The 23,104-nt window shown below is 51.4% G+C and overlaps 1 protein-coding gene across 1 annotated transcript; it reads left to right on the top strand.

The window, feature by feature from the left end:
* Nucleotides 1-14,628: 14,628 nt before the first annotated feature.
* LOC123114104 (uncharacterized) lies at nucleotides 14,629-20,383 on the top strand. The gene is made up of 6 exons (XM_044535473.1): nucleotides 14,629-15,086; nucleotides 15,235-15,279; nucleotides 15,522-15,765; nucleotides 15,890-15,949; nucleotides 16,913-17,063; nucleotides 17,151-20,383. The coding sequence occupies exons 1-5, from the start codon at nucleotides 14,772-14,774 to the stop codon at nucleotides 16,987-16,989; spliced, it is 741 nt and encodes a 246-aa protein (XP_044391408.1). The 5' UTR covers nucleotides 14,629-14,771; the 3' UTR covers nucleotides 16,990-17,063; nucleotides 17,151-20,383.
* The last annotated feature ends 2,721 nt before the right edge of the window (nucleotides 20,384-23,104 follow it).

Genomic DNA, 23,104 nt, shown 5'->3' with positions numbered 1-23,104 from the left:
GAGCCGTGGTCGAGGTAGCCGTGCGAAGAATGCCGTGGTCGATATCGAGTCGGGGTAGCCGGTGTCGAGGAAGTCGCCGTGGAGCCGCGGGCGCAAGGGGGCGCCGAGTTAGTCATGGGCGCAGTGGTGTCGAAGTAGGGTACGCCGGGAAGAAGATGTTGTTAACGAGGCGTCACGGCGGGTTTGCCAAGCCCGGGGACATATCGTGGACGAAGGCACGCACCGGTGTTGCCAACACCGGGCATGCGTAGACGGACGAAGACGAAGTTGACGAAGCGCCGACCAGGCTTGCCAAGCCCGGGGACACGATGTGGATGAAGGCACGCATTAGTGTTGCCAGCACCGGGCATGCATAGACGAGGGACCTGCACGAGCTGTACGCCATGTCGGAGAAGTCGGAGGGGCCAGCAGAGAAGAACTCAACGACGATTGCGGTGTCCATCGGCGCGGGGCCGATGTCACCAACGATGGTCGGAGTAGACGAAGTGGTCGGGGTAGATGACGGTGACGCTGGCGACGGGCTGGTGCTTGACAAAGATGAAGGGAGGTGGGCGGGCAACATCGGCGGCTAAGGGGGTAGCAGCGGCTGCGGCCGTAGAAGAGCGGCGGCGGCGGCCTGACGGCGGCGGCATCGGCTAAGTTAGGAGCGCGGCGGCGGTGCTCGAAGTAGGCGAGGAGAACCCAACAGCATGACGAAGACCGGCGCGGTCGATGGCGTTCCCGCGCCAAGGGAGACGGCGCGGCGCATACCACGGGAGGTCGACGCGCGATGACGGTAGAGTGGACCGCGGGCCGTGGCGCTAGGGGCCGAAGGGGCGACACAGCAGCGGCAGGCGGGTCGGGGCGACGGCGGGAAGACCTAGGGGTGACGGCGGGGACCGCAGGCCGTGACGCGGCGGCTCGAAGGGGTGATGCAACGACGGTTCGCGAGTCGGTGCAACCGCGGGGACGGCCTCGGGGTGGCGGCAGGGACCACGTATCACGACACTACGGCCCAAAGGGGCGACGCAGCGGCGACGCAGGAGTCGATGCAACCATGAGGAGAACCACGGGGCGGCGATGCTGCGGCCCGACGGGGCGACGCAGCGGCAGCCCGATGCTCGATCGATGGAGAGGCGCGCTAAACTCGGGGACGATCTTCACGGGATCTGCGGAGGCGCACGTAACTGACGAGCCAGGTCGGTCGCGCAACGTAGATGAGGCGGGTCGTGGCGGCGAGCGGGTGTTCAAGCCGATCGCGCGCGAGGTCGGGGACGCCGCTTGGTGGAGGAGTGGTGGCGGCTGAGTCCGGGATGAGGCCGACGACAATGGACGCCGTAGGACGTCGTGCGGATGAGCTTGTCAGCACCGGCACCCGGGCTGTCAAAGCAACACCGGCGCCCGGGCAGTGAGGCCCAAGCGACCAACGGAGCACCGGCGCCTGAGTTGAGGTAGCCGACGAGCCTGACGCAGCCGAGAACGAGGCCGACGAGGTAGACCGCCGGGCCGCCGTGCAGAGGCGGCGGAGGTGGATGATGTGGATCGATGGGCGAGCCGGTGCGCAAGCAACGACTATGATTGGCCGTCGCATGGCATGAGGCCGCCGGGTCAGGGCGATGAAGGTGTCCCGGTCGGAGCAGGGCGGTGACGGCCGGCGCAGGGCAACGGGCGGACAGACGCGCGGACGACGGCTGGCCCTGACGGGCCACCTCGGCACGCGTGGCTGCCGGGTCGGAGGAGAGGCCGGCTGGTCACGCCAGGGTTGAAGTAGAGGCGCTCGGTGTCGACGGCGGCGGCGGGCGATGCAAACCGATCCAGTGGATCGGAAAACCAAAAAGTAGACGCCGATCAAAGAGACCGGCGGAAGAGAGAAAAACCCGGATCAAAGGATCGGGGAAAAGACTCTCTAGGGCAGCCGGTCGACACGACCGGCGAACGAACCTTAGGTACAGGCGGTGCAGCCCCCGACGGCGGTCATGGAGGCCGACCGCCCCAGGGGTGGCGCGCGGGTGCAGAAGCGGCGGCGGCTAGGGTTTAGAACCCGGAAATTGATACCATGTTAGAAGAGAGAGAGGGATTTGGTGGAATAGTTTGATGTATTGCGTGAGCCTCGTGGGCATATATATAGGAGTACAATGATTTACTTGAAGTACAAGACAAGTCAGAACAAATTCTAGTCTATCTCGTCTTTCTTAATAATCACGATACTCAACACTTATTGTGCGAAGACACTACAAATGATGCACAATTTGGATAGGGCAATTGTAAGACAAAATGTAAAATCAGGAACATGCTATTCATTTTTCTTTGGGAAGACTAGCGTGTTCCTTATATAAAGGACGTGCGTGGTAGCATCGACATGAAGTGATGGGTCCTCTAGTAGCTCAAATTCTTGGAAGCTTTTAAAGAAAGGAGGACTTTCTTGAGCCTTTTCTTCTCAGACCTCATCGAACTTCCTCGCAAGAAAAAAAAGACCTCATCGAACTTCTAACCTCTTCATTATGATGATGCACCTAGGCAACATACAACTTATTGTTACAAAGATCATAGAAAATAGAGCCTTGCTGCCAAGTTTCATCCTTTAGGGCATCTCCAACAGCGACATGCGAATTTTCTCCCACATCCATCCACGGACAGTGGGATCAGTCTGCGGACACGGATGCGGGAGGCCGCCATCCAACACTGGCCGCGTATATTATAAACACTTTTTAAACAAACGGGGTGAAATTCGTGCATATAAGGCCGGATTTCATATAAACATGACTGATTTCATACAAACCGGACGAAAGCGGTTACATTTTGGACATATTTTTTTAACTAAAAATGATAACAGAGTAAGATAAAACTAGTCTATGGTTGGCGCCGGCGGATATCCATTCCGACAACATGGCGGATTTAACTAGTCTACTGCCAGCCGCAGCGGATCTCCATTGTCGTCCCCATCTCCGGCCGTGGCGAGGAGGCAATTAGAGGACGCATCCATCCTGAGGCATCTTCAATGTGCAGCGACGCGCACTACAGTGGCATCAATGCGGGCAGCTGGCGCCGAGCGGGAACGCGCGCGGGCATGGGAGGAGGGAGTTTGGGTGGGCCGGTATGGTCAGAAGCGGGCTTGGATGGTGTTCGGCGCCCACAAAGCCCCCGCGTTTGTCTCCGGTTTACGGAAGAAAGTACGCCCGGACCGCGCCGCGAACCGATACAAGCCTATGTTGGATGGTTGTGTTGTCCGGACAGCAGTTCGAACGGATGGGGGATTGGTGTCTGAGGATCGGCGTTGAAGATGCCCTCAGCAAGCTGAATAGCGTCACGTTGTCTGGTCCAAATGTCATGTTGCATTGTACATACTAATGCTTTCTCGAGCAAAAACGTGATGCCCATACATAGCAAAAGAATATTATGAACTCCTACTCCCTCCAAGTGCATATACAGGTGATTTTAGGGTTTTAAAAGGTCAAACTTATCACGTGTCTCCATTACATAGAATTTTTTTGCCAACATTGATAGAGAACATTGATATTCTAGTGCTAGATCTATTATTTTTATTTAAAGCGAGCGTTTTGATTTAGGGATTGCATTGATTATCTTATCTGACCCTCTATGTTGAAGAATCTACAACCTCAGGTTCGTAGATTTGGGTTTAATTTGTTCTTTGCAAAGAAAACTTTCAACAGTCAAACTAACACGAATCTACTGCCCTCACTAGACTATCACTCGATTAATCACTTGTATTTACCAAATCTAAGGTAGCGGTAGAAGCAAGAATGTGATCCCTAAATGAACCAGGGGATGGAAGGAGGATACACGCCTGATGGCGGCCAACCAAAGCCAAATGTTCTTCAATACCTGACCACCGGACAACGCATGGCCGTATACTCAGCTTCACTAGGACCATGCTGGGCTGTGATAGCGTGGAGTGGGTTAATTCGCTGGAGGGCCTCCTGGGCCCTTCCTACGAATCGAGTTGCGGTCCACCGTTGTTCCTGTGACATTTCACCCTTCTTTAGTGTTAGCTCGACCCCAAGCCAATGCTCGAGGGAAAATATCCCGCAAGGGAATGAGGTCCTCCCAAGGTTGCCAGGGTAGCCAAGAATCCGACTAGTGAACCAGGCCTTGCTCCACTTGGATATGTCTGCGCTGAACTTGCCGCCGCTGTTGCACCGCAACTGGAACTTGCAAAGGTACCAGGTCTTCATGGAGGATAGCCGGCATGGTACTATAGCACATCGATCATAGGGTAGATCTTGGTATGTTCCGACAGCGCCAGTTTGTGCGCCACCTCACCGACGCATTGGAGCACATGAAAGGGACCAAAGAAATTGAATGCTAGTTTTTGGCATAAGGCTGGAGCTTCGAGTACACCAACCGCACATTGCAAATACGGACAAGATCGCTTGTGGTCTGCCTTGTCTTTCATAGTTTGGCCAGCGCGATTCAAGTGTTGGCGGAGTAGGTGACCATTGTACATCTGCCTTTTGTCCATGCCACGAGCTTGATAACTACCACATCCGCACATTGTTGTCTTGCTGATGCCAAAGAACCGAGGTTTGTGCCCGTACAATACTTCAGACGGTGTGGATTTGAGGGTAGAATGGTTGGAGGTGTTGTACCAAAATTCAGCCAACAAGAACCACTCCATCCATCACAACCGACAATTATGCACAAAATAATGTAGATATATCTCCATGCACTGATTGGCACGCTCTGTCATGCCATCCATTTGTAGGTGTCGAGCTGAGGAGATATTGAGATTGGTACGGGGTCAGCTTGCAGCGTTCCTGCCAAACTTTGTTGGTGAAGATTCAATCTTGATCTGAGATGATGGCATCTCGAGTTCAATGGAGTTTGAAGACGTAAGCCGTGATTGCCTTTGCCACTTGTATAGCTGAGAAGAGATGTCGAAGAGGAATGAAGTGAGCATGCCTCTTCAACTTATCCACCACCATGAGAAGCAATTTTTTAGCCATGAGAGGTAGGCAGCCCCTCCATAAAATTCAGTGTCACCATTTGCGAAGCTTGCTCAGCACGGGCAACGACTGCAGACTAGGGTACTACACAAGCTCCGGCTTGGCTTGTTTGTGGGCAACCCATGCGCTGACAAAGTATTTTACTATTTGCTTCAGTTGGGGTCACGCAAACTGTCAGATGACACATATTGTAGGTCGCATGCACCAAGAGTGTCTGCCATTGGCTCCAGCATGAAGCTTCTGCAAAACCTGTTGTTGCATGACAGTGTTGTTGTTGTCGTTGCCCTCTCCCTCGCCAGCCCTAGCTCTCTCTCCCTCGCTGCTGCGCTCGAACGACACGAGAAGGATGAAGACAGAAGGAAGAAGAAGGACACCGGGAGGTTTGCCAGCGCATGAACGCTTTCCTTGAGCTCAAACTCAACACACACACCCCCGGCCATTACATAGAACTTTTTTGCCAACATTGATAGAGAACATTGACATTCTAGTGCTAGATCTATTATTTTTATTTAAAGCGAGCGTTTTGATTTAGGGATTGCATTGATTATCTTATCTGACCCTCTATGTTGAAGAATCTACAACCTCAGGTCCGTAGATTTGGGTTTAATTTGTTCTTTGCAAAGAAAACTTTCAACAGTCAAACTAACACGAATCTACTGCCCTCACTAGACTATCACTCGATTAATCACTTGTATTTGCCAAATCTAAGGTAGCGGTAGAAGCAAGAATGTGATCCCTAAATGAACCAGGGGATGGAAGGAGGATACATGCCTGATGGCGGCCAACCAAAGCCAAATGTTCTTCAATACCTGACCACCGGACAACGCGTGGCCGTATACTCAGCTTCACTAGGACCATGCTGGGCTGTGATAGCGTGGAGTGGGTTAATTCGCTGGAGGGCCTCCTGGGCCCTTCCTACGCATCGAGTTGCGGTCCACCGTTGTTCCTGTGACATTTCACCCTTCTTTAGTGTTAGCTCGACCCCAAGCCAATGCTCGAGGGAAACTATCCCGCAAGGGAATGAGGTCCTCCCCAGGTTGCCCGGGTAGCCAGGAATCCGACTAGTGAACCAGGCCTTGCTCCACTTGGATATGTCTGCGCTGAACTTGCCGCCGCTGTTGCACTACAACTGGAACTTGCAAAGGTACCAGGTCTTCATGGAGGATAGCCGGCATGGTATTACAGCACATGGATCATAGGGTAGATCTTGGTATGTTCCGGCAGCGCCAGTTTGTGCGCCACCTCACCGACGCATTGGAGCACATGAAAGGGACCAAAGAAATTGAATGCTAGTTTTTGGCATAAGGCTGGAGCTTCGAGTACACCAACCGCACATTGCAAATACCGACAAGATCGCTTGTGGTCGGCCTTGTCTTTCATAGTTTGGCCAGCGCGATTCAAGTGTTGGCGGAGTAGGTGACCATTGTACATCTGTCTTTTGTCCATGCCACGAGCTTGATAACTACCACATCCGCACATTGTTGTCTTGCTGATGCCAAAGAACCGAGTTTGTGTCCATACAATACTTCAGACGGTGTGGATTTGAGGGTAGAATGGTTGGAGGTGTTGTACCAAAATTCAGCCAACAAGAACCACTCCATCCATCACAACCGACAATTATGCACAAAATAATGTAGATATATCTCCATGCACTGATTGGCACGCTCTGTCATGCCATCCATTTGCAGGTGTCGAGCTGAGGAGATATTGAGATTGGTACGGGGTCAGCTTGCAGCGTTCCTGCCAAACTTTGTTGGTGAAGATTCAATCTTGATCCGAGATGATGGCATCTTGAGTTCAATGGAGTTTGAAGACGTAAGCTGTGATTGCCTTTCCCACTTGCATAGCCGAGAAGAAATGTCGAAGAGGAATGAAGTGAGCATACCTCTTCAACTTATCCACCACCATGAGAAGCAATTTTTTAGCCATGAGAGGTAGGCAGCCCCTCCATAAAATTCAGTGTCACCATTTGCCAAGCTTGCTCAGCACGGGCAACGACTGCAGACTGGGGTACTACACAAGCTCCGGCTTGGCTTGTTTGCGGGCAACCCATGCGCTGACAAAGTATTTTACTATTTGCTTCAGTTGGGGTCACGCAAACTGTCGGATGACACATATTGTAGGTCACATGCACCCAAGAGTGGCTGCCATTGGCTCCAGCATGAAGCTCCTGCAAAAGCTGTTGTTGCATGACAGTGTTGTTGTTGCCGTGGCCCTCTCCCTTGCTAGCCCTAGCTCTCTCTCCCTCGCTGCTGCGCTCGAACGACACGAGGAGGACGAAGACAGAAGGAAGAAGAAGGACACCGGGAGGTTTGCCAGCGCATGAACGCTTTCCTTGAGCTCAAACTCAACACACACACCCCCGGCCATTACATAGAACTTTTTTGCCAACATTGATAGAGAACATTGATATTCTAGTGCTAGATCTATTATTTTTATTTAAAGCGAGCGTTTTGATTTAGGGATTGCATTGATTATCTTATCTGACCCTCTATGTTGAAGAATCTACAACCTCAGGTCCGTAGATTTGGGTTTAATTTGTTCTTTGCAAAGAAAACTTTCAACAGTCAAACTAACACGAATCTACTGCCCTCACTAGACTATAACTCGATTAATCACTTGTATTTGCCAAATCTAAGGTAGCGGTAGAAGCAAGAATGTGATCCCTAAATGAACCAGGGGATGGAAGGAGGATACACGCCTGATGGCGGCCAACCAAAGCCAAATGTTCTTCAATACCTGACCACCGGACAACGCGTGGCCGTATACTCAGCTTCACTAGGACCATGCTGGGCTGTGATAGCGTGGAGTGGGTTAATTCGCTGGAGGGCCTCCTGGGCCCTTCCTACGAATCGAGTTGCGGTCCACCGTTGTTCCTGTGACATTTCACCCTTCTTTAGTGTTAGCTCGACCCAAGCCAATGCTCGAGGGAAACTATCCCGCAAGGGAATGAGGTCCTCCCCAGGTTGCCAGGGTAGCCAGGAATCCGACTAGTGAACTAGGCCTTGCTCCACTTGGATATGTCTGCGCTGAACTTGCCGCCGCTGTTGCACCGCAACTGGAACTTGCAAAGGTACCAGGTCTTCATGGAGGATAGCCGGCATGGTATTACAGCACATGGATCATAGGGTAGATCTTGGTATGTTCCGACAGCGCCAGTTTGTGCGCCACCTCACCGACGCATTGGAGCACATGAAAGGGACCAAAGAAATTGAATGCTAGTTTTTGGCATAAGGCTGGAGCTTCGAGTACACCAACCGCACATTGCAAATACCGACAAGATCGCTTATGGTCGGCCTTGTCTTTCATAGTTTGGCCAGCGCGATTCAAGTGTTGGCGGAGTAGGTGACCATTGTACATCTGTCTTTTGTCCATGCCACGAGCTTGATAACTACCACATCCGCACATTGGTGTCGAGCTGAGGAGATATTGAGATTGGTACGGGGTCAGCTTGCAGCGTTCCTGCCAAACTTTGTTGGTGAAGATTCAATCTTGATCCAAGATGATGGCATCTCGAGTTCAATGGAGTTTGAAGACGTAAGCCGTGATTGCCTTTGCCACTTGCATAGCCGAGAAGAGATGTTGAAGAGGAATGAAGTGAGCATACCTCTTCAACTTATCCACCACCATGAGAAGCAATTTTTTAGCCATGAGAGGTAGGCAGCCCCTCCATAAAATTCAGTGTCACCATTTGCTAAGCTTGCTCAGCACGGGCAACGACTGCAGACTGGGGTACTACACAAGCTCCGGCTTGGCTTGTTTGCGGGCAACCCATGCGCTGACAAAGTATTTTACTATTTGCTTCAGTTGGGGTCACGCAAACTGTCGGATGACACATATTGTAGGTCGCATGCACCCAAGAGTGGCTGCCATTGGCTCCAGCATGAAGCTCCTGCAAAAGCTGTTGTTGCATGACAGTGTTGTTGTTGCCGTGGCCCTCTCCCTCGCTAGCCCTAGCTCTCTCTTCCTCGCTGCTGCGCTCGGACGACACGAGGAGGACGAAGACAGAAGGAAGAAGAAGGACACCGGGAGGTTTGCCAGCGCATAAACGCTTCCTTGAGCTCAAACTCAACACACACACCCCCCGCCATTACAACGAGCACCACACGGGTACTTATACCCTGGAGCACGCCGGGCACAACCCGCACGCGTCCACTCCCCTAGCCCACGTTCTGGACCGCTCTGGCCGCATCCACCCCGCGCATGCACGCGCCCGATGTGCGTCGAGCCCTCAACAGAATGGCCTGGTGACCCGGTCCAGCTTGCCAACGACCTCCTACATCTACGGCATGGCTACCATGCACACACACACCCATGCACACACACACGCACGCCCTTGCTACGGCCCCGATGCACCCGACGCGGCCAGCGCGCGCCCGCACACGCGCTCACTGTGCCCGCTCGTCGCCGTGGCTTATAGTGGCCAACACTCTCCCCATAAGCCGTGGCCTAGAGGAGACCGACGTCCTCAACGTTGCCGTCCACCCGCAGCGCGCGCTCCGCCGCGCCGTCGACTTCGTCGTCGTTGTAGCCGCCACCGCCCTAACGTCGCTGCCACGCCTGTCACCGTGCCACCGTGCCCTTCGCACGCACACCCCACGTCCCCGCGCTCCAGGCCCGCGTTCCCGCGGCGCACGTACGCGATCTGCGCAACCAGGTCCAGCGCCTCGACGCGGTCCACTCTCGTGCTCCCGACGCGCCCGGTACGTCTGGCGCGCGCCCATACACGCGCCTGACGCGGTGAGCCCGTCGCCGTGGCTTGTTCTCCCACGCTCTGCATGCCTCCAGCTCGCGCCATGATTGCGCTCCGACGCGATCAACACGGCAGATCCGGCGTGTCCCGTAGCTTGGCCTTCCCTCGGCCGAGCCACGTCGCGCCACCGCAGCCTCTGCGCCACCGCGCAGGTCCACTGCAGCCGCCGCGCTCCCCGCACGCACGTCATCACCGTGCTCCGCCGCTGCACGGGATGAGCGCCATCGCCAGTGAGCTCCTCTGAACCCGATGCTCTGATACCAAATGTTGTTGATGTGGCCCTCTCCCTCGCTAGCCCTAGCTTGCTCTCCCTCGCTGCTGCGCTCGAATGACACAAGGAGGACAAAGACAGAAGGAAGAAGAAGGACACTGGGAGGTTTGCCAGCGCACGAACGCTTTCCTTGAGCTCAAACTCAACACACACACCCCCGGCCATTACAACGAGCACCACACGGGTACTTATACCCTGGAGCACGCCGAGCACGACCCGCACGCGTCCACTCCCCCAGCCCACGTTCTGGCCCACTCTGGCCGCGTCCACCCCGCGCATGCACGCGCCCGGTGCGCGCCGAGCCCTCAACAGAACGGCCTGGTGACCCGGTCCAGCTTGCCAACGACCTCCTATGTCTACGGCATGGCTACCTCGCACACACACGCACACCCATGCACACACACACGCACGCCCTTGCTACGGGCCCGACGCACCCGACGCGGCTAGCGCGCGCCCGCACACGCGCTCGCTACGCCCGCTCGTCCCCGTGGCTTATAGCGGCCAACACTCTCCCCCTAAGCCGTGGCCTAGAGGAGACCGACGTCCTCGACGCTGCCGTCCACACGTAGCGCGCGCTCCGCCGTGCCGTCGACGTCGTCGTCGTTGTAGCCGCCACCGCCCTAACGTCGCCGCCACGCCTGCCACCGTGCCACCGTGCCCTTCGCACGCGCACCCCACGTCCCCGCGCTCCCGGCCCGCGCTCCCGCCGCGCACGTACGCGATCTGCGCAACCAGGTCCAGCGCCTCGACGTGGTCCACTTCCGCGCTCCCGACACGCCCGCTACGTCTGGCGCGCGCCCATACACGCGCCTGACGCGGTGAGCCCGTCGCCGCGGCTTGTTCTGCCACGCTCTGCACGCCTCCAGCTCGCGCCATGATCGCGCTCCGACGCGATCAACGTGGTAGATCCGGCGTGTCCCGTAGCTTGGCCTTTCCTCGGCCGAGCCACGTCATGCCACCGCAGCCTCTGCGCCACCGCGCAGATCCGCCGCAGCCGCCGCGCTCCCCGCACGCACGACATCATCGTGCTCCGCCGCCGCACGGGACGAGCGCCATCGCCAGCGAGCTCCTCTGAACCCGATGCTCTGATACCAAATGTTGTTGCCGTGGCCCTCTCCCTCGCTAGCTCTAGCTCGCTCTCCCTCGTGTTGCGCTCGAATTACACGAGGAGGACGAAGACAGAAGGAAGAAGAAGGACACCGGGAGGTTTGCCAACGCACGAACGCTTTCCTTGAGGTCAAACTCAACACACACACCCCCGGCCATTACAGCGAGCACCACACGGGTACTTATACCCTGGAGCACGCCGGGCACGATCCGCACACGTCCACTGCCCCAGCCCACGTTCTGGCCCGCTCTGGCCGCGTCCACCCCGCGCATGCACGCGCCCGGTGCGCGCCGAGCCCTCAACAGAACGGCCTGGCGACCTGGTCCAGCTTGCCAACGGCCTCCTATGTCTACGGCATGGCTACCTTGCACACACACGCACACCCATGCACACACACACACGCACGCCCTTGCTATGGGCCCGACGCACCCGATGCGGCCAGCGCGCGCTCGCTGCGCCTGCTCGTCGCCACGGCTTACAGCGGCCAACAAGTGTTGTTCCCAATCCAAACTCGTCTTTTGTATTGAATCAAACCTTCTTGCATAGTAAAAGGGGCTTCCAAGGGGTCCTGACCACTGCACCTCCGAGTAACCGAGTGTACTATGGGTCCTTCTAGTATCATGTGATAACAGCTTCCAACCATTTAGGCACACACACGGCCATGACGCATAACATCCCCTTCTGTTCATCATGACGTGACAAGGCATCAGCCACAAGGTTGGTGGCTCCTTTGCGATACTCAATGGTGTATTGAAGCCCAAGTAATGTGGTAAGGGCCTTATGCTGCCACCGTATGGTCAAACGTTGTTCATCCAAGCATCCCAAGCTGTCGTGGTTTGTGCGAATAGTGAAGGCGGATAGATAGGAACGCCAGCGATCAACTACCATTAGTATAGCGAGGCATTCCTTCTCGTATGTAGAGTTGGCTTCTAAATTGCAATCAACTTTTTACTTGGTTGCCTGCTAGGAGTTTATTAATTTATAGAGTCCACTTCTTCTCGCGCCTCCGTTCTAGTGAAAAACAACTGATCGACAACAAATATCTGGTTAGAGCGTCTCCAGCCGTTCGGCCCCCCAGGGCGCTGAAAAATAGCGTCCTGGGGGCGAGCCGGCGCTAGTTCGGCCCCTGGGGTTCGGTTCATTTCCAGTCGCACTCCCAAGGTCGCCGCGGGTTCGGCAAAGTTCGTCTTGTTTTTTTTCAAACTGGGAGCGAATTTTGCATGAACTCTACCATTTTTCGTTCAAATTTGTACAAAAGCGTAAAACATGCGTGAACTAACTTAAAATGAACCTAAAGCGCCTAGCTTGTGTCGCCAACTTCTACATGCCGAGAAGCCTGTAGAAGCGGGTGTAGTCGCCGCCGCCGCCGCCGCCGTCGTCGTCGTTGTCGTCGCGCGCCTCACCCGCGGCGTCCCTGCTGAACCCCTCGCCCGGGTCGCCGACAGCGCATGACGGCCCGGCCTCGACCTCGTCGTCGCTGTCGATGACGATAACGCCGCCCTCCTCGCCGCGGCGATGCTCCTCGGCACGGCGGTGGGCCTCGGCGCGGCGGCAGGCCTGGGTCTCCAGGTAAGTCCGACGCTGTTGGCGCACCTGCTCGCGGACGTAGTCCTTCCTCGCCCATTTGAGGGCGGACTCGTCGTCGGTGCCACCATGCCGGCGTGCTCCGGCTTCACGGGTGCCGTGTCCGGCTCGGGCTTCGGCTGGACAAGGCGAAGGGAGCGCCACGTCGGTGCCGTCGCAGGAGACGACTCGTTGATGACGAGGGCACCGCTGCGCGCGTGACGCCTGAGCGGTGTCCTCTCGGGCTCGGGCTGGACGGGGCGGATGGCCGGCGAGCCGGAGCCCGACGATGAGGATGAGCCCAGCTCCATTCGCTGTGGTATCCAGGAACTACCGCGGCGGTGAGAGAAGGAGGGGCGCATCGGGTAGTCCAGCCGCGGCACGTTGCCGGTCTCGATGTAGTCGAGAATGGCGTCGAGTGTGCGGCCGGGCCGTCCTTCGGAGTTGAAGCGGCCGTGGGGGATGACACCGTTGGTGGAGGTGATCTGCTCCTCGCGGCGGGCCTGAAAGTACAGCGTCCACAGCGTTTCGCTGTCGGACGCGTACCTCGGCTCGTTCCACTGCTCCTCCGTCAGTGGCGAGCGTATGCGGGCGATCTCCGCCCGCCATGCGGCTCCTTCGGGGACGGGCGGCACCGGGACGCCGCCGGTGCTCAACCTCCACGCCCCCGGCACGCGCACGTCGGGCGGCGCCGGGTACTTTGCCTCGTACAGAAGGCGCGCCTCCGGCTCCTGGAGGTGTCGGCGGCCGTAGCCGTTCGCCGCTGCGCTGTCGTCTGGGTATCTCTCGGCCATTTCGCTCGTCGGCGGGAAGAAGGCTTTCGAGGGAGGGAGAGGGGGAGCGTGTGGTGCTCACCGGCGGGGAGGGGCGCCTTTTATAGCCGGAACAGGGTTGGTGGTGGGCGGCATGCGGACGGACGCGTGACGCATACGAGCGGACGCGCGTCGGCGGCGTCTTCACTGCACCGCTCGTGAGTATCAATGGAGACTGATCGACGCGGCAGCGCGGCAGCCCGGCAGCATTCGCGTCGAATCCCGTGGGAACCGAGACGATGGGGTCGACGAAGTAGCCGTCTCGCTGACGCGGCGGGCCCATGGCTGCATCGCGCCAAAAACATCGCACACCCCCCCCCCCCCCCCCCCCCCCCCCCCCCCGAGCGCCACCCGGCACGTCAGGTTCGGCCTGGATCCGCCGGCGATGATTTCGGCCCAAGCCGGCGAAAAACGGGCTCCTGGGGGCGTGGCTGGGCCGATTTTTCGGCGCCGGCGGAAAGAAAACGCCTGGAGAGGCCGTTTTGGGGGCGCGGCTGGAGATGCTCTTATGCCGCAAGAGTATCCATGGATTTGATCTCTTATAGTTCGTTGCTTTTGTGCTCGTTCTCCCCGATTTGCAAGCATCCCATGCACGGACTAATGGATGGTCGTTGTCGAATTAATCAGCAGAGGAGCGATCTGACAAAACGAGAAGGAACAAGGTAGGCACGTGTATCAAAGTGCGTCGTGCATGTGCATGTGCGACGATGACAAGGTACCAGCTGACGAAGTGCAGGCGGCGGCGGTGCTGGCAAGACGCCAAGGCCGCTGACGACTCCGCACACCTCCTGTGCTGCCTACGCCTGCCCGACCGCGTGTGACGTTGATCCATCGGTCGATGCGGTGCGCTACGGTGGCCTCGACCGTGCACCGCAAGGACACAGCAGAGTTCACACGTAGTATCCCATTGTTAGAGTCTGGAACAAAATGGAGCCTCCCTGTGTGTTTGGATTCTGGACCGTTTGATCGTTTTCCTGATGCGATTCCGGCCGTCGAATCTCGGGCTCGGCTCACGTGAGGCGTCGGATATTTACCAGATCGTTGCGAGCCGTTGGATAAAATTCCAATTGCAACAGAAGGTAAATACCGTGCCCCCACCGGGGCATTTTGGTCATTTCGCATAGGGGGTATAAAATGCGGCCGCTCCCGTGGCGGAGACCTAGCCGCCGCCTCTCTCCCGCACTCGCACTGCACCTCGCCTCTTCCTCCCGTCCTCCCGCCCGCCGCTGCCGCCGCCAGCCATCCTCCCCGTCCATCGCCGCCACGCCATCGCTGGCACCTACCCGATGCGTGGGCGCTGCGGGTCAACCGCGTCGAGGAGATGGGCGCCACGCAGCGGTCGCCGGATCCGTTTTGCTACAAGTCTGGGCGCGTCGGATCCGCTGCTCCTCCCGCCCCGCCGCCCACGACCCCCTCTCCCGCAACTCCGGCCAGCCGCCGTCGAGAGGTCAACTCTGGCCGCCTCCACCACCACCCATTGGCAGGAGCGCACCTCCCCCTCCCCCGCTACTCCTCCTCTATCACGTGTTCATCACGGGAGGAGCAGCGGATCTGCCTGGTGGCGTCGCCGTCGGCTGAAGGAGTGGCAGACCATGGTCCTCGAGTTACTGCACCTCCGGGAAGAAGACGACCTGAGGTGAGCAGCTTCCAATCCGCCATGCGAAGCCACCACTGAGTGCCCTCACCACTTTCCCCATCCCCCCTCTCCTTCTCGCACGGATTTACTCGTCTGCTCGTGATTTGATATGTTGATTTTGTCATTTGCATGGGGGTTGGATCCTAAGGGGCAGAGATGCAGTCCTCCAGAGTTGTTGGGAAGAAGAAGATGGGTAAGTTCCTATTTCTCTTCTATGTTGATTTAGCAGACGAAAAAAATAGGAAGAGGACTAGGAAGAGTATTTGCAGATCTATGTTGGTGCTCTTAGTCTCATGATTTATGCTATAACAAGTCTCTCATGTGCATATCCTATGTTAGTGAATCACCTTCTAGCTGCTGATTACTCTTTGTTGTTAATTGGTTTGAGAAAACACTACGTGATCATGGTTCTGATTGTGCACCTTCTTGGCTTAGAAAAATAGAGCAATTTCTGTTTATTCTCAAGTTTGGTTATCTCCATGGGGAGTCCTTGCTGTGTTATGGCTCGACCGTGCAGCCCTGCGTCCTCGAGCAGGAGCAACTGATTCCCAAGCTGCCGGTGCTTTGTTCGACAAGGAGCATGTCGCCGTCACCTTGGGTGCAGCCGTCCGGTGGAAGGCGCTCTGCCTTTTTCAGAAGGCGAGGAGGATCGGCGGATCCAGCCCCCCCTCCTCTCCAGGTCTCACCTGCGTTCCATCCTCATATTCACCCATGTCTTCTCAACACTCATGCTCCCCCCTTCTCTTTCTCTCTGATCCATGTTTTCTATGTCTTAACATACATGTCTTTGCGTGTGCGTGCAGCAGCTCGGCGGAGACAAAAGAGGAGGTCACCGGGAGATGACGAAAGATCAAAGGAGGATGGTTAGTGTATGCTGCCTGAGTACTGTCAAATCTGTGTTTTTATACAGTGTTGGTTCCCAACTACTGAAGTCAAAAATTCACTAAGCTTGTGGGTACAGTAAGTTAGTGTTAATGTCTGTCACTGGTTACAGAAGTTAGTGGTTCACTGGATATTGGTTACAGTAAAATACCCCTATGTTACAGTAAGTTAATGGTTAATTGAACTACCGAAGATTTGTCTTTGATTGTACATTAAAGTTAGTGTTCTAAATGTTCTCAGTACTGTACTGAATTTTTCACCGACTGTACTGAAGATTTAAAGTAAACTGAATTTAGAATGCATATACATTAGATTCCAAAAATGCTAGTAGCACTTGGTTCTCATATAAAGCCCATAAGAGCAACCAATTTAAAAGTTTAAAGATAATTTGTGAGAATCTACAACATTTTCTGTAGAGATTAACGGTGAGGCTTAATCTACAACATTATGTGTAGATTAATGGTCAGGCTAAATTGCACTCCATTTTCTGAGAAATTTAAACTGGATGCTGGTATTTCTATGGTCCAGTGAATTAATGTTTGACTGTATCTCCAATACACTCAACCATTCTCTGTGATTATAGTTTCACCGTATCTCGGACACAAGGACAAATGTATTACTCCAGTATAAATCTCCAAGGATTGTGTGCAAGCAATCTCTAGGATCAATATTTAGTTTAGCATATTAGTTAACACTAGGGCCAATATTCAGTTAACAGTGGGATCAATATTCAGTTAAGGCAAGTAATGTACATGTGGTTAGCATCAACGTGATCGATGGAGTGGACAATGCCAACGATCAGTTCGTTTTTGTGGAATGTTATCTCTGGACTGAACTCAAGTAGTAAGAATATATTTGTATCTTGATTATTAGCAGAACAAGTTGCATGATAATTATTTCGTTCTTAGGGAAATATTCGTTGCTGACTTGCTATTGACTCTCAGATTTGCAAGGTCGATCGACATATGCGACAAAGATCCTGTTGTGCACAAGCATACTCCATACCTTGTTATCCTCGTGAGGCTTGCAGAAAAATGGGTCGATGCGCCTGATGGTCAGTGACCTTCGTCCAGGCAAGAGAAAAGGGAATTTAAGGTACATGATTTTTTGGGTTTGTTGGCCAAATAACTAAACAAATTTCTAGGATATTCTGATTGTTGACAAAGCTACTGTTTTTGCCAGGACCTAATTCGAGCCGTATGCTTAAACCGCGAGTCATCCAAGAAGTGGTCCAGTTTTACACAGTGCTCCTAATAGTACAATTAAGGAAAAACAGTTAACTCCCTCAATGATTTGGCCCTTGACTCCCTCTCAATATGGTTTCCCGATGCATAATGGACTACCAAACAATGTTAAGGAGCCATAGGTAAGCAAGAATTCACAATTAACAGTCCTTGTGGCATTTACATACATGTTGGGTTCAGATAGACATATGAAATACCTTGATGCTGACCCTAACAAGCCCAACTAGACCATATGAACATGCAGCAACCAAGATGGTATTTGCACTTCTGCAGATACTATCTAATTTCGATAAAGAACTCTCTGGAAGCTGCATTGGTGGAAATTTGGTGCATACTTCATATAGATGTTCTTCTAGAATGTGCATTTTAGGATCAAGCATTTTCTTGATTTTCATATTGAAGAACAAGCATTTTCTTGATTTTCTTAATATGGAGCTTTGACCATCTCTTTGGTGACCAGTTTGGATAATTTTATTTATAGCACCCACGCAATTTTTGTTTCTTTCTGTATATTATCAGTCTTCTCAAAAATTGAAGGATTGGTAAGCCTTTTGGTACTATATATTTTTAGTCCATGTTAGGATATCTGTCTATTGTAGGTGAACTGGAGCTTCCACTTTTATCAATGTTGCTTGTGTAAAATATAGACATAGCTTTTCAGGCAATTCTGCTTTGTCATGGAGATGAAAAGTAATTATTTTGGTGTGGTCAATCAATTGTTTTGCTGGGTGAGATATATCCCTCTCTTTGTTTTCTATTTGTCAGGTTTCATTTGATTGAGGTTTATAAGACAAGATCGCAAGTTGTAGAAAGGATGTACATATATGTACTTTTCTGTATAGGTCTTGCCCTGTGAAATTATGTAGTAGTGTTTGTACTTTTTTTTTCTTATATCATGGTGTCGCCTGTGAGTGTTCCCAATAGTGTGGACTAAGTATGCAGCAATAGTGTGAATCAATCTACACTTGCAGCATGACTGTTTTTCCGCCCTGGCCTTTTTATTTATGTGATAGAACTTTCTTTAGCAATACACCAATTCAGAATATTCATATATTCTTTTCTTAGTCATTTTCAATTTTTATATGTTGGCGAAGAACTTACTTTAGCAGCATAGTGCTAACAAACTTACTTAGGCTATCAAACAGTGTACAACTAAAGTGAATTCAATTAGCTGGCTTGTTTGTAATCAGTGGTCTAGGTAGGTTGCAAGGAAGAGGGCTTTTGTATCATTCTTCTTTTGATTTTTTGGATCAGTGGTCTAGGTAGATTCCAAAGACGGGGATTTTTGGTGTTGGCTTCTTTGGAATTAGTGGTCTAGCTAGGTTCCATGGAGGAGGGATGTTTGTTTGTATGTTGGATACAAAAGTATCAAGTATCAACTTGATCTACATCTGCTCTTTTGCTTTTACATGGCTCACACGGTCATGTTATGCAGCTTCAGAAGAGATTGCAGATCATAAGCTTGCAAGGATAATTGGTTAGTGACTCTTTATCTTTGAGGTTCACCAGGATCACATTGCAGGTATAACCTTCATCTCTCTTTCAAAAACATGCATCTTTTTGTTTTGTATAAATATATGATTGCTGTTTTGTGAGTGTGCTGCTGCGCATTGCTTATATATTGCTAGATCTTCTATGATTTAAAGTGAAGATGAGTATGTTCCTTGCATCTCAGCGTTTCACCATTTCCGCTTTAGCAGGATATACTGAGGAAATGCTCTTATCTTGCTACATGTTGTCTTCACTGTTTTTCTTAAAAGAACAAGATGCTTTCTTTGAACGTGCGTTAATTATATATTATTTACTCACACTTGATAAATATATATGATATTTTGAGTAAGAATTGAATCTGAACGTGTGCTCTTGTCCAAAAAAGAGAGCATGAAATGATATATTTTACCTATGAATCCTCTTCATGTATAAATAAGCATGCAGACTATTTTTGATGTCCTCATAACCTGTTATTATAAACCATATATGATTAGAAGACAAGAAAGAATGGCAAAGAGGCACAAGATTCTCATGCCAAAGAGATACTCCTCACTCAAAGGATTTTGACTGACGAGTCCAGGTTTGGTACTAATTATGATCACTTTTAGGTCCATTTGCAGGTTTGGTTTGATTTTCCTTTATGATGCAGCACCATCATTTGGACTTACAACTCTGAACCAGTATATGAAGAAATTTAAAGTTCTGGATATATATTCCAATGATGCAGTGTAAGATCCATTCTCAGCAATCCTTTCTACTTTGGTTTTCGATGTGATGCCATTGCTCGACTCCTCCCTTCTATTGGAAACCAATAGCTTGGCATTTACCTCCTGGTTATGCCAAAAACTTTATAATATTCGATTTGAATAATTTTGTTGCAGTGTCATGTAGTATTATTCTTGTGAGAATTCAGTTGCCAGAACTCTCTGTTTCTGATGGTTTTCAACCATGTTCGACTACTTTGCAAATTATTTTGTTCCTGCTGCTACAACATAAGAAGAGATAAGTGGAACTGCCCCGGCGAGCTAAGCTGATTTTGAGATTTTCCAACATTTATACATGTTCATATCTAATATTTTTGGACATCCTTTTTGGTTTGATCAAATAGTGGTATGATAGTGTTATTAGTGTTATTTGTTTCCATTCTAGGTTCACTCATCTCTTTAGAATTCTATCAACAGGTCTTTCGGACAACACCTCGACAAGCAAGATCTTCAGACAGAGCTATCCAATACACTGCCCATATGACAGAAGAACACTATATATCTGTTCTCTTAGGCTACTGTTAGGACTTGCTTTTGGTATATCATGTGACATTTTGCATGACATCCTCAAAGTGATGTAATTAACCAAACCATCACTGCTATTAGGGCTTAGTCCTCCTATATCTTTCTTTTAGAAATTCAAATGATGGAATAAATGGTCTATATTTCCTTTAGTATGTGGAATATATTCTGTATAACCAGTAGTGGACTGGGTGGGTGCTGCCATCGTGCTTTGCTAATCATGTAACATCCTGAATCGAATATGAATTGTGTTCTACCAAGTTGGATATAACTGTCACTGCATTGTAAATAAGTTATTGTGTGATGCCATTCTTTTTTTGCTTTTGGTATGATGTTCTAAACGCACGCACTTTTCCTTTCCATCATGTCAACCTATCAAAGTTGAAACTGTCAAGTTGTGTATGTGACCGCACCCGGCAGGGGTGCGGGGTGCGGCAAGCCGCACTTTCCATCTAGTATGTACGAGTGATCCTATTGGCGCCGAGCCACTGGTGAGGCAGTATATGCGTGCGTACTGCAAGTCTGGGAGCAAGAGGATGAGGAGAGAATTTTGTTGGTTGCAACTTCTTGGCCGCCTAGTGGAGCTGGGTGAGGAAGAGAAAGGCCAGGGCGTGGGGAGTGGGCACGTGACTAACACTAGTAGAAAAACACCTATTAGTCCCAGTTCGTAAGGGCCTTTAGTTCCGGTTCATGAACCGGGACTAATGGGTCGTTACTAATACCTCCACCCATTAGTCCCGGTTCAAACACGAACCCGGATAGATGTGCCTCCACGTGGCCGGTCCGCCGAGCCCAGTCAGGGGGACCTTTGGTCCCGGTTGGTGGCATCAACCGGGACCAAAAGGCATCCACGCGTCAGCATTCCAGTGGCTGGGGTTTTTGTTTTTTTAAGGGGGGTGGGGTTGGGGGTTTTGGGGTGTTAATTTAGGTGTTTCATATATTGTGTTAGCTAGCTAATTAATAGAGAGAAGTGTCCTCTCTTATGTTCGTGCTTGGTCGACGCTACGTACTATATACATAAGTGATCAAGAGAACCATTGAGTACAGAAGTTCGTCATGCATACCGAGAGAAGTGATCGATCGACCTCTCCTTCTCGGAGAGATTGGTCGAACAACAAGTTTTCGTATCATGTATCTGACGCTACTGGCTACATACATGGTCAATATGTATGATCTCTTAATTACAATCCCCTAGAAATTGAAATCAACTTCCACATGGTATTCTCCGGCTTTATTGAAGATGTGGTCAAGAATGAATCCCGCCAATTCCTCTTGAATTGCTTTCATGCGATCTGGTTCTAGGAGTTCATTCCGCATCTGCCACATCTAATTTGAAGAAGGGGGTTAATTAATACATATATATGAATGAAACTCAACAGAAATGATGGTGTAATAAAATGAAATTGTGAATATTATTGCTTACGCACTTCATATTGTCTTTGAGAGTAGCCCCGCTTGTTTTGAAAGTCGCGTTGTGGATGAACTCGCATACGTAGTATCCACAGAAATCATTCTCTCGTTCCTGCCACAAGCACTTCACGAGAAATAGAGGTCAATCAAACTGATAATGAAGCATTATAAATGGCATTGATGAAAGTATATATAGCTACAGAATCAACGGGAGATGCGCGCAACTAGCTAGCCAGTATTACTTATTTTCGGGTATGTATATCGCAGCTCCTTCGGCAGTTCCGGAGCTTCTGTGGTGAACTGTTTCCAAACCCTGCAAGACAAAGAAAATAATCATTATTACTTGAGATATCAGGAAATGAACAAAAAGTTGCCGATATGGTGCGATAATGATCGATTGAACTTACTTGTTGAGCATTTCAGTCCTGTCCGCATAGGTTTCAGGATCTTTCCGTCTCGAGTCTAAGACGGTTACTAGCCCCCGCTCAAGCTTAATCTCCAGAAGAACATAGTGGTACCTGCGCTCGAGTAATAAGGGAAACCGAATATGCACACGATAGTAACACTCACTTGTCGTTGTAAGGAAAGAGTATGGTGTCTTTGTTTTGATTTTTGATCAACGATCGTAGCAGGTTGTCCTTGGCCTCTTTTTCGTGCTTTTTAACCAGAAATTCATCTATGATATTTGTGTTAATGAACCCAATATCATAAATTTCTTGTTTCTTGCACTCGACGATCTTCAATCTGCATAATATATTGAGGATAATTAATTATAAATACATGCAATGAAAGAGCCGAGCTATATATAGAGACTTAATGACAGAAATAGTACTTACAGGCAGTAGCAAAACACCGTTAATTTATCGAGGGCCTTTTGATTGAAGAACGCGAAGAACTCCTCAAATGGAACACACAACAAATCAGTTCCAATGAGGTCGTGCTCCTCTTTAATGTTCAGATACAAACTATTCGTCCCCCCAGACTCTCTGGAGGTTTTCATGTACCAAGTATGGAATCTTCGCATCGTCGTTGTAAGAGATTTTTCATCTTTGATGAGAGGCTTCCCGTACTCGTATCTGTGTTCATCCACCTCCATGAAATCAGGAAGTGCATCGTCAGGCAGGTAATCTTGTAGATTGCCAAAACCGGCCACCATCCCCGGAGCATTAGCGACAATGTCGCAGCTAGACACATTGAGCGGGGGGCACGATTGGTTTGCTTGTTCGCCGAGCTGGTCAATTTTTTTTGCAGCTGCTCGTTCTCTTGACCTTTGATGTTTGACAGTACTTCCCGACTGCTCCGCTTGGGGATATGTCTGTTCAGTAATGTGCTCATAGTTGGTTCTCGGTGGAGACTTTGCTGGTTTCCTCAGGGCATCGAGAGTGCGCTTTGCTTTCACCGGATCTACCTTCTCCTCAAGAGGTGGATGTCTCTTTGCTTTCACCCCTTCAAAGAACTTCTTCACGTGGGTCCGCACGATCTTATCGTTTTCCTCCTCGGTCCTCTCGTATTGTAACTTCTCTAGAGGCTTGAGAGGTGGACCGTATCTGTATTGCCTCCCGCCTCTGGTTGTGCTGCTAGACGTTGGAGCAGACGGAGCGGCTGCGGCGTCTGTCTTCTTTCGTGCTTGCTTACGAGGCGGAGGAAAAGGACTACGATGTGCTGGAGCAGCCGGGGCGGCTGCGGGTCTCTTCCGCCCTTGCTG

This window comes from Triticum aestivum, chromosome 5B (assembly GCF_018294505.1).
Source record: "Triticum aestivum cultivar Chinese Spring chromosome 5B, IWGSC CS RefSeq v2.1, whole genome shotgun sequence".
Classification (NCBI taxonomy): Eukaryota; Viridiplantae; Streptophyta; class Magnoliopsida; order Poales; family Poaceae; genus Triticum; species Triticum aestivum.
This window is presented reverse-complemented; position numbering and strand designations above follow the sequence as displayed.

Excerpts from the sequence above, each read along its gene's own strand:
- LOC123114104 (XM_044535473.1), top strand. The coding sequence starts at position 14,772 with ATGGGCGCCACGCAGCGGTCGCCGGATCCGTTTTGCTACAAGTCTGGG. Across the intron at positions 15,087-15,234 it reads CGGGAAGAAGACGACCTGAG|GGGCAGAGATGCAGTCCTCC; the intron begins GTGAGCAGCTTC and ends TTGGATCCTAAG. Across the intron at positions 15,280-15,521 it reads TGTTGGGAAGAAGAAGATGG|AAAAATAGAGCAATTTCTGT; the intron begins GTAAGTTCCTAT and ends TTCTTGGCTTAG.